The 15,007-nt window shown below is 53.7% G+C and overlaps 8 protein-coding genes across 8 annotated transcripts; 5 read left to right on the forward strand and 3 right to left on the reverse strand.

Moving 5' to 3' along the window:
* Positions 1–800: 800 nt before the first annotated feature.
* On the reverse strand, positions 801–1,828 carry SLS55_000561 (uncharacterized protein; the record flags this gene model as incomplete). The annotated part of the gene is made up of 2 exons (XM_066772072.1): positions 801–1,656; positions 1,821–1,828. The coding sequence occupies 2 exons, from the start codon at positions 1,826–1,828 to the stop codon at positions 801–803; spliced, it is 864 nt and encodes a 287-aa protein (XP_066637351.1).
* An 801-nt stretch (positions 1,829–2,629) lies between these two features.
* SLS55_000562 (uncharacterized protein) lies at positions 2,630–3,288 on the forward strand (the record flags this gene model as incomplete). Its single annotated transcript, XM_066772073.1, has 2 exons — positions 2,630–2,818; positions 3,046–3,288. 2 exons carry the CDS (start codon positions 2,630–2,632, stop codon positions 3,286–3,288), a joined length of 432 nt encoding a protein of 143 aa, XP_066637352.1.
* A 5,018-nt stretch (positions 3,289–8,306) lies between these two features.
* Positions 8,307–8,597, forward strand: SLS55_000563 (uncharacterized protein; the record flags this gene model as incomplete). Its single annotated transcript, XM_066772074.1, has 2 exons — positions 8,307–8,314; positions 8,348–8,597. The coding sequence occupies 2 exons, from the start codon at positions 8,307–8,309 to the stop codon at positions 8,595–8,597; spliced, it is 258 nt and encodes an 85-aa protein (XP_066637353.1).
* A 49-nt stretch (positions 8,598–8,646) lies between these two features.
* Positions 8,647–9,020, forward strand: SLS55_000564 (uncharacterized protein; the record flags this gene model as incomplete). Its single annotated transcript, XM_066772075.1, has 2 exons — positions 8,647–8,650; positions 8,776–9,020. 2 exons carry the CDS (start codon positions 8,647–8,649, stop codon positions 9,018–9,020), a joined length of 249 nt encoding a protein of 82 aa, XP_066637354.1.
* A 1,945-nt stretch (positions 9,021–10,965) lies between these two features.
* On the forward strand, positions 10,966–11,585 carry SLS55_000565 (uncharacterized protein; the record flags this gene model as incomplete). Its single annotated transcript, XM_066772076.1, has 2 exons — positions 10,966–10,971; positions 11,148–11,585. The coding sequence occupies 2 exons, from the start codon at positions 10,966–10,968 to the stop codon at positions 11,583–11,585; spliced, it is 444 nt and encodes a 147-aa protein (XP_066637355.1).
* Positions 11,586–12,134: 549 nt separating this feature from the next.
* SLS55_000566 (uncharacterized protein) lies at positions 12,135–12,712 on the reverse strand (the record flags this gene model as incomplete). The annotated part of the gene is made up of 2 exons (XM_066772077.1): positions 12,135–12,383; positions 12,707–12,712. 2 exons carry the CDS (start codon positions 12,710–12,712, stop codon positions 12,135–12,137), a joined length of 255 nt encoding a protein of 84 aa, XP_066637356.1.
* A 420-nt stretch (positions 12,713–13,132) lies between these two features.
* Positions 13,133–13,720, forward strand: SLS55_000567 (uncharacterized protein; the record flags this gene model as incomplete). Its single annotated transcript, XM_066772078.1, has 2 exons — positions 13,133–13,138; positions 13,274–13,720. 2 exons carry the CDS (start codon positions 13,133–13,135, stop codon positions 13,718–13,720), a joined length of 453 nt encoding a protein of 150 aa, XP_066637357.1.
* A 402-nt stretch (positions 13,721–14,122) lies between these two features.
* SLS55_000568 (uncharacterized protein) lies at positions 14,123–14,618 on the reverse strand (the record flags this gene model as incomplete). The annotated part of the gene is made up of 2 exons (XM_066772079.1): positions 14,123–14,493; positions 14,612–14,618. The coding sequence occupies 2 exons, from the start codon at positions 14,616–14,618 to the stop codon at positions 14,123–14,125; spliced, it is 378 nt and encodes a 125-aa protein (XP_066637358.1).
* Between the last annotated feature and the right edge of the window lie 389 nt (positions 14,619–15,007).

Here is a 15,007-nt window from a genome sequence, read left to right on the forward strand (position 1 = left end):
TGCCGCGCTGTCACTGCTTGGGAGGGCGCGGGCCAAGCGGGCAGAAACGGACGCTGCTTGGCAAGGGGATACCGCAAGCAAAGCGGAATGGATACTTTCTCTTGGCCGGCCACGGGACGTTGTCGACGGCGGCGGGCGTGCTCCCACCGCGGCTTGTGGTTGGTTCCTCGCCTCCGGCCCCCGCCTTGGATGCTCTTGCCTTGGCATCTTGGCGCGGAGCTACTTACAAACTCACTTAAACAGATTCAAACGACTCGCGCTATCAATGTCTCTGCTGCTTATCTTTTATGAGCGTCCCGCGCTCTTGTGTTTTGTCTTTCTCAGCTCGTTGCGGTCCGGCGAACTCCGATGTGTCTTTCTTTTGTATCACTTATCCGGCTAATGAGCACAGTTGCACTTCACGTGGGGCTCCCGAAGTACGTATCATCCCTAGTATTATCCTTTCTATTGTAACAAAACTCCGAACTACTCGAGAAGACCGCAGTCAAATAAGGAATTCTCCATGAGGAACTCCTCCAAGAAGACTTCGTCTAAGAAAAGAACCTGAGGTTTCTCCCACAGATAGTGCATTATATCCATGGGTAGTTGGGTCCAATATCCCGACGTGTTTGTGCGTTTTTGAAAGTCGCATCTTCGTGTGGATGTTAAATTCGACTACCTACCTTCCACCACCCATTGTGCGCTTAATAGGACAAGTGGCTGTGCTCGAAAGGTAAAAAAGGAAGGGGGGAATAGAGAAGAAAATGAAGGGGAAGAAAAGGGAGGAGAGGAAGAAGGAGATGAGAAAAAAAAAGGAGATTTCAGCTTTTGGTTACCAGCCCAAATGGTCCTCCTTCGATTAGTTGAAGCAATTCTTCAAACATCATTTTCTCCTTGGCGGCGTTTTCTTTCGCGCGCTCTTCCAATTTTTTCAGGAGCTCTTCCTCCTCGGCGGCCGTTTCTTGAGCCAATCTCTTCGCGAGCTCTTCCTCCTTGACGGCCTTTTCTTGAGCCAATTTTTTCGTGAGCTCTGCCTCCTTGGCGGCGTTTTCTTGTGCAAGCTCTGCCTCAGCATTGGCAATCTCAATCATTATGTCGGCCTGGTCCTTCGATACACCACGCTCGACCCCCTTAACAGCTTCCTGAAGATAGCCAAGTTTCTGGTTGAGTTCTGTTCCCAATTGGGTAACATGCTCCTTGATTTCCTTATTTGTCTGCTCATGCGCTGCTCTGGACTCTTGGAATTGCTGAGTCAAAACTTGGTTTTTCTCTTGCTGGTCTTCTCTGGTCTCTTGTAGAATCCACATGGCATTGCCAAGATGTTGATACTTATTGAGCCGTTCCAGATACTTATTGGACTCTTCCTGACGCTGATTTGACTCTTGTAGACGCTGATTGATCTGTTCCTGACGCTGATTGGACTCTTCCTGACGCTGGTTGGACTCTTGCAGACGCTGATTGATCTGTCCCAGACGCTGATTGGTCTTTTCCAGACGCTGATTGATCCGTTTCTGCGCTGCTGCGAGATCCGCAATTTGCTGAGTCAAACCTTGGTTGTCCTCCACCGGTTGCTTCTTGTCCGAGTCAGTGCTTGACGCTATGGGAACAAAATGCTTCTTGAGCCTCTGGAGAAATTTTTTAGTCGTCTTCATGCGCTGACGCTGCTCTGCGGGACAACTGGAGTAGTTGCTCCACGGTGAGAATCTGAGTTGGTAGGGCCTTCGGTCGGAGGAAACCCTTGTCTCCGGTTACGCTCAGTAGCGGTAGAGTCCGACGTGTTCGGGCGAGGGTGCCTCTCTCCCGATTGTGGTGGCGGTGGTTTCTTTTTCTGCTCTCGTGACTTTCGCATAGCTGTGCACGACGGGGAGCCTTTGGTGTGAGTAGAAATCGAACGAGATCAGCACAAGGTGAGCTGCGCCGTGGAGGGAATGGGGGTATGGAGGTGGTAGCTGCGAGGTTGTTGTTGGGTCTTTTCGTGTGGGAGAAAGTGTCCAAAACTTGTTGGGCTTTTTCGCAGCGCGGGAAGGAGCGATGGAAGAGCATAGAACTTTCGGAAAAAGCACCTTGCCGGCGGGTGAATTCCATTGGTGGTGAAAGTGATTGCATTGCGCTTCGATTGGCTCCCGCATGAAACCCACGTGCACAGCGCACAAGCTTGCCATCACGGAAAACGGCCAAATTATCCCGTTCGGCCGTCAACTGCGCCCATTCCTGTCACCCTTCCCCGATCGCGCTTCAGTTTCCACGCATTTTTGAAAGCGAATCAGACACCGGCACCACGATACTCTCGGCCATGAGTGAGGTCCCTTCGCCAGAAAGTGAACCCGCAGAGGCTCAGGCTGTTCTGCTAGGTCCTACCGCTGCCATCACAGATAAATCATCGAGCACTAAGCCTTCTCGTGGCATTGCTGCTTCACCTGCGCCCGACCCGCCAGACCCACCTCACCCACCTCACCCACCTCCATCGGGCTGGGAGAAATCTCTACCGAGACCAGCCTCGCGACCGGCCATGAAGAGCCACGCGGAGGACTTGCCAGTCTATGGAAGACTTCAAGTTCCTACCAAGCAGAGAAGCGTTGCGGAACTCGCTGTGCAAGTGATGAAGGACCCACCCAAGTCTACTGCGGCAATTGCGACATCACCACCGCCTATGGAGTACTCATCACCAGAGGCTTTGCATCAAGAACTTCCAGAAGAGACATCATCCAAAACGGACAGCGGGGAGCTACGAGACCCTTCCGACACGAAAGGACCCGAGCCCGAACCTGAACAGGGGGATGACACGGTCATGAGCTCACTCAGCAACCTTGCCAGGTTCTACTGGTCAATGCTAGATGAAGTTAGTATCCCAAATCGGACCTATAAACTTGTTTTTGGTACTAATTCATCCGCAAATAGACAATCAGCTTGTATAATCAGAAGCGCTTCAGAGAATGCCACGACCTCCTTCTATGGACTCTGGAGAAAGCACATGTCCCTCTCGCAGTTCGGTGTCAGCTACTCCAGCTACTAAGTCTAATCGTGCCAATTCACCTGGGATTGGGGTACCTAGATCAAGCGGCCGAGATATGCCAAGAGATGCGAAGGCTCGTTCCATCCCGCGGCATGCAGCTTGATTTGACGGAAGAGAAAAACCTACGGCTTCAACAACGCCTGATCCGTGCGCGCGAAGCCACCAAAGACGACAAAGCCACCGAGGAAGACGAATCCACCGAGGAAGATGAAGAGATGGCCATGGACGACAGCGATGCTATCGAGGCCAAGGAAGGGCAAACAGAAGGCCCAGAAGAGAGTCAAGGCGTGCAGTAGCGGTCTGATCTTGAGATGAAAGACGTGTAATTGGGCTACGTCGACAATATCGGCTAGATCAGCCTGCATGATGCGGCGGAAGGAACATGATCAAGTCGTCCAGAACCTGCACCGGCCCCTCGATCACGTCGGACACATGGCCATTCGGTGGATAGGCCATTCAGACTCCCCACTCCAGAAGCCAGTACGCTCGAGGAAAAGGTGAAGGAGGTAGATGATGGACAAGCAGATATGCAGTGAGGAAAACCTGGGCTATCCTGAGTAGGGCGCGGTCGTATGTGGAAAGTCCATCGGAAAGCCGATTTGTCCCTTTTTGCTTTTCCTTATTTACAAGTGTAGTCAAATTGAAGCCAATCCCCCCGCCGACCCACGTGAGCCTGTTGTTAAGCTGCAAGATCACTCGGGTGAGCACGAAGCCAGCGTCGAGGACGCTTCGACGGGCTTGGAGTCGAATGGGAGCATGACTGGGGTGTGCATGATCTGACGGACGTGCGGTCACTCACCTACACTTCACATGGTGGTCCCGAGGATCGTAAAACAATCATCTCTGCTATTACCTATCATTTCAACCGAAACAACATTTTGAGCTACTTGAGAAGAACGCAATCAAATCAGAAAGAACTCCTCCAAGAAAAGAACCAAAGGTTCCGCCAAGCAGGACAAGAGGCTGCGCTCAGAAAAGGTCAAAAAGAAAAAGAAACAAAAAACGGCTCACGCGGCTTCCTAATAGCCCTACACCATCAACGTGATCCCCTTCCAACCATCGGAACGCCGGTGCTCGATGGTTCAGTTCTCGCAGTCATCAACGTTTGAGTAGGCCAGACGGGTATAATCTTGGTGATCGGGTTCGTGTTGCAGAACGATTGGGATAACGCCGTCGGGGTCGCTGTGGACGTGTTCGGAGAAGTGGTCGGAGGCGTGGTCGGAGAAGTGGTCGGAGATGGGGCTGGAGAAGAAGGCGTGCTAGTGGTCCAGTAGGTCGAAGAGCTGACCACTGAGCCCGTGAAGCACGCGGTCGTGATCTGGGTGGTGATGATGGTTGTACCGCCGTTTGACAGCGTCAATGTCGTCGTCAACACTTGTGTCGTTGTCACAGTGACCTCTCCGCTGTCTGAGGGCGTGCTGGAACCACTCATGTTGGTGGTGCTGGAAGCGCTGGCTGTCACGGACGGCGACACCGCCGTGGTCTGCACGCTGCCGCTGCCGCTCCCGCTGGACGACGACGAAGAAGAGATGGCCGGGCCGGTGCTAGTGGGGCTGAAGCTGAGAGAAAAGCTCGTATCACAGCCTGGCAGTGTCCGGCGAGCGTTGATGATATCGTTAGTCCTGGACGCCCTGACCTTGGCTCCCAATCCGCTCTTCGGCTGGCAAATCTTAGCCGAGAGCGAGTAACTGACCGAGACGCACTCGCAGAGACGCGCGCAGAACTCGACGCATTCGTTGAAGCTGACTCCCTGGATAGGAGCGCGCTTGGAAATCTTGTAGCCCTCCGGGAATTCGATGTCATTTTCTTCGTAATCCACGCCGCACTCGAGGTAGAACTCCGCGTCCTGCACCATCTGGGAATCATATTCCGTGCCATTGGATGCGGGACAAGTGACGGGCGTTGGCGAGTTCGTGGGCGTCCAGGTAATTGTGCTGGAGCCTGACCCAGTTGCGGATGAACCTGAGCCGCTAGAAACACTCGTGGGCGATGGTGAAGAAATAGACCCGCTACCACTCGCTATGCTTGTCCCCGAACCGGTGGAAAGGCTCGCGGATTGTGACGAAGTGGGGCTGCTACCATTTGCTGTGCTTGTGCCAGAACTGGTAGAAACACTCGCAGATGGTGACAAGGTAGGACTGGTACCACTTGCTGTGCTTGTGCGGGAACCGATGGAAACACTGGATGTAGAGCTGCTACCAATTGCTGAAGCCGATGCACTTTGAGATGTAGCCGACGGTGTTAAAGTTTGCCCATTCCCACTGATTATTGTCGAAGTGCTCGAAGAGATGGTCGATACGATTGGAGTAGAACCGCTTGAGCTACCACTCAGAGGGCTGCTTGTTGGTGTGAAAGTTGCAGTATTCGAGCTAGACAATGTACCCGCCGTTTGTGAAGAGGTCGAATCACTCCGGGGGCTCAAACTTGGCGTGGTAGTAGAAACTGTACTTCTCGTGATAATTGACTCACTCAGCGTCGAAATTGACTGGCTTCCAGAAGTTGTTCCAGTAGTACCTGTCCATGTGGAAGTAGCAGAGCTCTCAGAAATGAAGGAGCCGCCGGAGGACGATGTGCTACTAAAGATCAAACTTGATGTTGGGCCCGTAAGGTGAGAGTCTGAAACAAAACTGGTGGATAAAGTAGGATTTCCATTTGCTGGACTTGTTGTCATGCTGTTGATCGATATGGCTGAGCTGCTTGATGAGCCGGGCGTGCCTGTGGCCCCAGTGCTTGATGTCGATCCCGAGCCCGTACCGGAATCGGTAGAAAGGCTCACAGATGGTGATGAAGTAGGGCTGCTGCTACTTGCTGAAGGTGACCTCGTTGTCAAAGTTCCGCCTGCGGATGATGTAGAAGTAGAAGTGACCGAGACAAATGACGATCCAGTTGAGAGGGTTGAGGCACTTGGCGATGACTGGGTCGATGAAGTACCCGGGGAAGAGGCAATAGAGGAGACAAATGTGCTTGAAAGTGACCCCGTCGAAGAAGCCCAGCTTGAATCACTTGAACCACTCCAAGAAGAGGCCGACGATGACATTCCAGTGTAAGTAGATGTCACTATATTCGGTGTCGCGCTTCTTGAGCCGGTAGTGGTGGTGGAGACGCGCCGAAGCAATATTGTGCCGACCTTAGTTGCGTCAACAAGGTTTCCTACACTCGACTTCAAGTAGCATCGAGATGTGAAGCTTGCCGCAAGGCATCTTATGTCGGCAGAGCATGCATCAGTGCAACCTGCAATATTATCGGCAGCGACATCGGTGTAAGAGTTCACTGATCATTTGGTAAGCATATACTCGCGGCGCACATGGGTCGGAACGGACATACCATCGTTATCGGTGTTGCAGAGAATCTCAAAGGTCACTCCGTTGGCTGTATACTGCCGGTTGTTCCACTCGGGGCATGCAGGCATACTAGAAGGCGTTGAAGATGGAGTCGTGGCGGATGCCGATGTACCCGAGGTGGAAGTGCCCGAAGAGCCAATTGTTGTCGGTATTGCTGTGGATACCACGGACGTGCTGCCGCTAGATGAAGAGGTTGAGGAACTTGGCGACACTTGGATTGCCTCAATAACAACGGTGCCAACTGTGCTTTCTTCGACAATACCCAATCTACCCTTGATGTAGCAGCGGGAAGTGTAGGAAGTGTAGGTAGCGGCAGCACACATTGGATCTTGGGCACAGATTGCCGCACAGTCGGAAATGCTATTGGCAGCGCGGTCGTAAAGCGCCAGTACTATCCAGTGTGAGCATCATCTCTGTTGTTCGTATGGGAAGACTACTTACCACTTGGTGTATCACTATCACAGTAGGTCTTGAAGGTGACTCCGCCTGACACAAACGTCAGACCATTTGAGGCCGGGCAAGATGGCGTTGCCGTCGCAGAGGACGAGGAAGTGATCGGAGAGGAAATCGTAGAAGAGACAGTGTTGGAAGGGGACGAAACGGACGACGAAGCTGAGCTGGACGAAATGGTATTCAAGAGACTTGACCCTGACGACGAGCCAGTACTCGAAACGCTAGAAATACCTGTCGTCGGAGAGCTTGGCGATCCGCTAGTGCTTGTTGTGATTGATGTACCCGAAGATGGCGCCGAAGAAATAGTCAAACTGCCCGACGTAGACGAAGTTGAGCTGGCCGATCTAGCAGAGGAGCTCGTACTGGCAGAGGCAGTAGTACTTGAGCTGCCAGTACTTGAAGAGGGATTCCTACTATCCGACGTAGATGAAATAGAGCTGCCGGCGCTTGACGAGGTACCTGATGCAGCTGGGCTGGAGCTACGGGAGCTTAGAGTACTTGTGCTCGCAGGTATCGAAGTTGAGATGCCCGAGCTTGGGGAATTTGTGCTAGCCGTCGAAGGGGTCGGTCCACCAGCCACACAATAGGCAACTCCAATTTGTAAAAACTGACAGTCATCCCCAACTGACGGATTCCAAGCATAGAACTGTGGGAATGTTATCCCGTACTCGTCGAAGAGAGCCTGGCAAGTATCGCCGCTTTTAACCGTATAGGATTTGGAACAGCTAGAAGCGGTATCTGTTGTTGAACTAGAGCTGCCACTCGCTGTACTTGAAGTCCATCCTGTTGACCCGGAAGTTGATGAACTCTGAGTACTCATGGATCCGTTCGGCAAAGATGGGTTTGCACTACCCGTTGATGTGGAACTGGAAGCGGAAGCCGATGAACTCTGAGTGCTCGTGGATCCAGTAGGTAAGGATTGGCTTGCACTGCTCGTTGATGTGGAGCTGGGCGCGGAAGTTGAAGTTTGGCTGCTCGAGGATTCAGTGGGTAAAGATGGTGTTACACCACTCATTGATATAGAACTTTGGTTATTTCCAGTTAATGTGGTAGAGCTTGCAGTACTATCAGTCGATGTGGTTGAGCGAATCGATGGGCTGGATGTGGTTGTAGAGTACGACGTAGACCAGCTACCCGCTGTAGCAGTCTCCGTCGTGATGCTTCCAGAGGCTGTAGTACTAATAGAAGCCGAACTGCCCGATGTGCTTTGACTTCCAGTCAGGGTCGATGAAGACTTTGTAGTATCAGATACGGAGGAGCTTGACCCAGAGGTTGCTGACCCCGACGTTGTCGACCATGTAGTCGAGGATCCAGCCGAGCTCGAGGAACCAACGAACTGGATAAGGATGGTTCCGACATTGCTGGGCCCGGGGGTACCAGGAGAACTCTTCAGCCAGCAGTTGGAGCTGTAGCTGGCAGATTGACACATGCTGTCCATGGAACACGCCTCAGCACACATGGCGGGATTGCTTGCAGCTGGGACATTGGTGTAACTATTCACCCCGTTGTCCGTGTCGCAGATGATCCGGTAAGATATACCATTGGCACTTGTGTAAAGTAGGCCGGGCGTAGGAAGACAAGACGGAGCAGATGTAGAAGTGGAGCTGCTCGGAATCGTAGTTGAACTGGCTAGGTTCGAGGAACTGACCGATGGCGTGACTGACGAAGTAGTCACTGTGCCGGCAGAAGTCTCAGTTGTCCTGGAGCCCGTCAAAGAAGACAAGGATGTTGAAGCGCTGGTGCCGCTGCTTGAGCTCGATGTACTTGAGCTGGCCGTGTTGGTTGTTGAGGTCGGGCTGGCCACGCAGTAGGCGACTCCAATCTGCAAGAATTGGCAATCGTTTCCAACAGACGGATTCCATGCGTAGAACTGGGTGAACGTTATCTTGTTCGAGTCTAACACAGCCTGGCAAGTATCGCCGCTTTTAACCGTGTAGGATTTGGAACAGCCACGAGCGGTGTCCGGCGGAGTGGTTGCTGACGAAGTAGGTGCTGGTGATGAGGTTACACCTGTTATCGACGAGGAGCGGGTGTCAGTCGTGGATAAACTCAAACTACTCGATGACGGTGAGGCGGAGCCAGTGGCGGAGAACGAGGAAGAGGAGGTGGACGAGGACTGGGAAGTGGACGACGCTGAGGAGGAGGAAGTTGGCGACGCTGAGGATGAGGAGGGTGACGGGGAGGAAGAGCTGGACGATGTCGCCATCGTGGATGGTGCTGTGGAGGAGGAATAGCTGTTACTAGACGATGTCGCCGTCGTGGATGGCGCTGACGAGGAGCTCGAGGCTGAACTGGTCGTCGAAGCGGTGGTCGGAACAGCCACGCAGTAGGCAACCCCGATCTGTAAGAACTGGCAATCGTTTCCAACTGACGGGTTCCATGAGTAGAACTGTGCGAACGTTATCCCGTTCTGATCGAAGATAGCCTGGCAGCTATCACCGTCAGCGACGGTATAGAATTTGGGGCATCCGGGAGTAGTGTCAGCAGGCGCATTAGCCGGCGTTGCGGTCGTAGTGGAGGAAGAGACGGTCGAAGTGCCGGTCGAAGTGCCGGTGGAAGTGCCGGTGGAAGTGCCGGTGATAGTGCTAAGCGTTGAGGCGGTGGTGGAGAAGGAAGCGGAAGTGCTGGAAATGGATGAAGCGGTGCCTGGCGTAGAAGAAGTGCTTATTGTACCCGTTGGGAAGGAGGAAGAAGAAGTACTCATGCCGGAAAATGTAGAGGAAGGAGAAGCGTCCGTTCTAGAGGAGGAGAATGAAGAAGTGCCTGTTACGGAGGAAGGAGAAGTACTCGTTCCAAAGGAGGAGGAGCTGGAAGAGGAGCCAGAAGCCGTGTTGGTAGAGCTCGCCGTTGGATTCGGACTTGAGCTTGTTGATGCTGAACTCGTTGTTGGATTTGAGTTGAAAGAGGTACTCGTACTAGAGGAGGGGCTAGAGGAGCTGGAAAAGGTAATGGAAGCCGTTGATGTGGAACCCGTTGAAGTGATAGTTCTCGAGGTAACCGGAGCAGCTACACAATATGCATAGCCGATCTGCAAGAATTGGCAATTGTCTCCTATAGATGGATTCCATGCATAAAGCTGTGAAAACGTTATTCCGTTATCATCTAAGACACCCTGGCAAGTATCACCGCTAGCGATTTCATAATACTTAGAGCAGCCGGAGGCGGTATCAGAAGGCGTGTTGGCCGGCGGGGCGGTTGCAGTGGAGGAAGTGATGATCGAAGTGCCGGTGGAGCTCGTGGACGATGAGCCAGTGATTGTGCTAAGCGTCGAGGCGGTGGACGAGGAAGTGATGATCGAAGTGCCGGAGGAGCTCGTGGACGATGGGCTAGTGGGTGTGCTAAGCGTCGAGGCGGTGAAGGAGGAAGCGGATATGCTGCTCGTTACGGGGGGAGGGGAAGTACTGGAAACCGTGTTGGTCGAGCTCGTGGTTGGATTTGAGCTGGTTGTTGCAGTTGTTGGATTCGAGCTCGTTGTTGGATTTGAGCTCGTGGTTGGATTCGAGCTCGTGGTTGGATTTGAGCTGGTTGTTGCAGTTGTTGGATTCGAGCTCGTGGTTGGATTTGAGCTCGTGGTTGGATTCGAGCTCGTGGCTGGATTTGAGCTGGTTGTTGCAGTTGTTGGATTCGAGCTCGTGGCTGAATTTGAGCTCGTTGTTGGATTCGAGCTCGTGGCTGGATTTGAGCTGGTTGTTGCAGTTGTTGGATTCGAGCTCGTGGCTGAATTTGAGCTCGTTGTTGGATTCGAGCTCGTGGCTGGATTTGAGCTGGTTGTTGCAGTTGTTGGATTCGAGCTCGTGGCTGAATTTGAGCTCGTTGTTGCAGTTGTTGTTGGATTCGAGCTCGTTGTTGCAGTTGTTGTTGGATTCGAGCTCGTTGTTGGATTCGAGCTGGTTGGAACTGTACTCGGGTCTCTAGCCAACATGACTCTAGCCCCCGTTAACTTGTTCAGCTCGGTGTTGAACTTTTCCTTGCACTGACAGGTGTTTGAACTATTCAAAATTGCTACATCACATCTCGTTCCGAAACCGTCAGTGCAGAATTGTAAACACTCCTCTACCGTGGCAACGTTGGTTTTGGAAGATGTTGGTGGCAAGTTGAAACTATTTCCGGGTTCAACGTCGCAGTAAAGCCAGTACGTTTTCGATCCTACTGTTATAGGCGTGCGGGAATCCTGGGGGCATGCCAGTGCCGATGTAGGAGTGCTAGTGCTTGCGGTGGTCGAAGTCGAGGTACCAGCCGAATTCGAGGTACCAGCCGAAGTCGAGGTACCAGCCGAATTCGAGGTTCCAGCCGAAGTCGAGGTGCCAGCCGAAGTTTGAGTGATGCTGGTGGTGGTTCCTGTGAGCGCCCCTGTGGTTGAGGAATCCGTGGGAGTCCCTGTCGTCACGGTTGTTGCAGTACTTGGGGACGGGGAGGACGCCCCTGTGGTTGAGGAGGAAGCCGTTGAGGAATCCGTGGGAGTCCCTGTCGTCCCGGTTGTTGCAGTACTTGGGGACGAGGAAGAGGACGCCCCTGTGGTTGATGAAGCCGTGGAGGAAGCCGTGGAGGTCCCTGTGGAGATCCCTGTCGTTGCGGTTGTTGCAGTACTGGGGGACGAGGAGGAGGACGCCTCTGTGGTGGATCCAGTTGTTGCAGTACTTGGGGACGAGGAACTGCTGCTGCTAGATGACGCCGATGTCGTAGGCGACGATGTCGTGGATGGTGCTGAGGAAGAGGATCCCGAGGATCCCGAGTTTGAACTGGCTGTGGTTCCCGTCGTTGCCGTGCTTGGAGTGGTCCCCGTCGTGGCTGTGCTTTGAGTGGTCCCCATCGTTGCCGTGCTTGGAGTGGTCCCCGTCGTTGCCGTGCTTGGAGTGGTCCCCGTCGTTGCCGTGCTTGGAGTGGTCCCCGTCGTGGCTGTGCTTTGAGTTGTCCCCGTCGTTGCTGTACTTGGAGTCGTCCCCGTCGTGGCTATGCTTTGAGTTGTCCCCGTCGTGGCCGTGCTTTGAGTCGTCCCCGTCGTGGCCGTGCTTGGAGTGGTCCCCGTCGTGGCTGTGCTTTGAGTCGTCCCCGTCGTGGCCGTGCTTGGAGTTGTTGCTGTTGTAGTCGTTGTAGTACTAGGCGTAGAAGACCCCGGATCTTGAGCCATCATAACTCTAGCCCCCTTTAAGGTATTTCGTTCCGTGTTAAAGTTTTGCTTACACTGGCAGGTGTTTGAAACGTCCAAGATTGCTACATCACATGTTGTCCCGAAACCATCCGTGCAGAATTTTAAGCAATCCTCAACACTCGCAACATTTGTCTTCGATGATCCGGCTCCTAAGTTAAAGCTTCCCCCAGGTTGAACATCGCAGTAAAGCCAGTACTTTTTACCACTTGAGGTTAAAGACTTGCCGGCATCTTGGGGACATGCTAATGGCGACGAAGTACTGGTGGTTGCGGTTGTTGTAGCCGTTAACGTAGTGGTACTTGGGCTCGTGGCCGTCGATTGGGTCGTCGCAGCCGTCGATTGGGTGGTCGTCGCAGCCGTCGATTGGGTAGTCGTCGCAGCCGTCGATTGGGTCGTTGCCGTGGATGGGGTCGCTGTTGTAGCTGTGGAGGCTGGTGGTGAACGAGTTCTGAAAACTTGAGCACCAGCAAGTGCATTGTTGTCACCGTTGTCGCCCTGGTTGGCTTGGCAGACTCCGCTTTGGGAAAATATGGATGCGTCGCACTGAGTTGGGTAGTTTTTATTGCACCAGTAGAGGCATTGATCAGGCGTGGTGACCCCGTTCCCAGGTGCAAGGCTCCCAATGTTCACACTGCCGCCTGGTTGAAACCCACACCAGAGGTAGAACGTCTTGCTGTTCACAAATATAGACCTTCCAAGATCACCCGGGCAGGAGAGAGCGGGAGGAGTGTCGATTTTAACGATGGAGTTGGTGCCAGTGCTGCTGCCGACAGTCATTGCAGCATACTGTTGGCAGGCCGTACCGGTGAAGACAGCCGAGTTGCAGTCACTGTTGGCTGCGCACTGCTGACCACATTCCCGGAAACTAGCCGCCGAATTTGACCGTAGAGAGGCACCTGCAGCAAGCGCTTAGCATGCGTTCAACACAGGTGTTTAGGGAGCTTACCAGCGGGAGCCGTATTACACCGAATCTGGGAAGAATAACCGTTCGCAGTGAACACCTTTCGATCGTCTGCCGTACAGGATGCTGGAGATGCAGCATCCGACAGCCTCACCATGGAATCACCATTGGTCAGTTCAAGGTTAGCGGTTCCTCTGAATGTACACATGCTGTTGCTATACTGGACGGACAGACACCCCGATACTGCCGAGCACTGATTGGCGCAGTCCTGATAAGAACTTCCAGGTGCACTTGAAATGGGCGTAACTAATGCTTGTCAGTCCTGTACTGTAAGTAGTGTGGGGCTCTTTCATCACTTACCACCGCTGGATTTGCCGCAAATGAGCTGGAATTGGGCACCATTTGATGTACGCAGGATGACATCAGCGTTGCTAGAGCACGTGTATGAGACTACCGAAGGGCTTGCAGTCGCCGTGGTCGTCGTTGTGGACGTGGTCACAGTTGTCGATGCCGTGGAGACCGTTGAGGAGCCCATGGAGGAGCCCGTTGAGGAGCCCATGGAGGAGCCCGTTGAGGAGCCCGTGGAGGGGCCCGTGGAAGAGCCCGTGGAGGGGCCCGTGGAGGAGCCCGTGGAAGAGCCCGTGGAGGAGCCCGTTGAGGAGCCCGTGGAGGGGCCCGTGGAGGGGCCCGTGGAGAGGCCCGTGGAGGGGCCCGTGGAGGGGCCCGTGGAAGAGCCCGTGGAGGGGCCCGTGGAGGGGCCTGTGGAGGAGCCTGTGGAGGAGCCTGTGGAGGAGCCTGTGGAGGAGCCTGTGGAGGAGCCCGTGGAGGAGCCCGTGGAGGAGGCCGTTGTCGTCGTCGAAGAGGCCGGAGCAGCCACACAATAGGCATACCCAGGCAGCAAGTTTTGGCAGTCATTCCCAACTGATGGGTTCAGTGAGTAAAATTGTGAGAAGGAGATTCCGTTTGAGTCCAAAATTGCCTGGCAACTGTCGCCGCTCTTAACTGTGTAGTATTTAGGACATCCGCGAGCGGTATCTGTGGGGGTAGTGGCCGGCGGAGCGTTGGTTGAAGAAGTTGGCGAGGAGGAGAGCGAGGACGAAGGCGAACTCCCGGACGACGTCGAGGTCGAGAAGGAGCTCGATGTCGAAGTGGTGGTTATCGAAGACGGAGCAGCCACGCAGTAGGCAGACCCAATCTGCAAGTTTTGGCAATCGTTTCCAACCGACGGGTTTAATGTGTAGAATTGGGCGAAAGTAATTGCATTCGAATCCAAGATAGCCTGACAACTATCGCCATTCTTGACTGTATAGTATTTGGGACATCCGCGAGCGGTATCTGTGGGGGTAGTGGCTGGCGGACCTGTGGCAGTGGTGGCAGTCGAAGTAGTTCCAATCAGAGTAGTGGTACTCGAGCCAGTGGCGCTCGAGCCAGTGGCGCTCGAGGTAGTTCCAGTCAAAGTAGTGGCACTCGAGCCAGTAGCGCTCGAGCCAGTGGCAGTCGAGGTAGTTCCAGTCAAAGTAGTGGCACTCGAGCCAGTGACGCTTGAGGCAGTGGAAGTCGAGGTGCCAGTTGAAGCAGTGGTACTCGAGCCAGTGACGCTTGAGGTAGTGCCAGTCGGCGTTGTTGCAGTCGACGAGCCTGATGAAACAGCCCGCAACTTGACGACAGCATATCCACTTGTGGAATCCATGGTGGCCGATGCTTTTTGCCAGCAGGTATTGCCTTGGAAACTTGCCGAATTACATGAAGGGTTATTTGCACACTGTAATGCGCACTGTTCATAGCTACTCGCAGTTTGCGTGACCAGATTTCCCCCTGTCGTCGGCCGTTAGTTCAAGAAACTGCCGGCTCTGAAAGTTCCACTTACCGCTGTTCTGTGTGTTGCATCGAAGCTGAAAGTAGTATCCACCCTGGACGAACATGGCATAATCATTGGCTGGGCAGTCTACCGGTAGAGTCGACGCCGCATCCTGCCAAAGTTCACAGTCAGGACAGTTCACCAAAGCCGAGCCTTGATGTTTGACGTAGCAGGCATCCTCGTAATAGACAGCCAATGCGCAGCCAGGTGTCGCAATACAGCGGTCACGACACCTATCATTGTTGTCCTGTGCGTTGGGGTTGTCTGAGAAACTGAAGTATTCGCCTTTTTTGATTTAGCCAAATCTCCGGTG

Source organism: Diplodia seriata, assembly GCF_021436955.1.
Source record: "Diplodia seriata strain FDS-637 chromosome Unknown scaffold_1, whole genome shotgun sequence".
NCBI classification, from domain to species: domain Eukaryota; kingdom Fungi; phylum Ascomycota; class Dothideomycetes; order Botryosphaeriales; family Botryosphaeriaceae; genus Diplodia; species Diplodia seriata.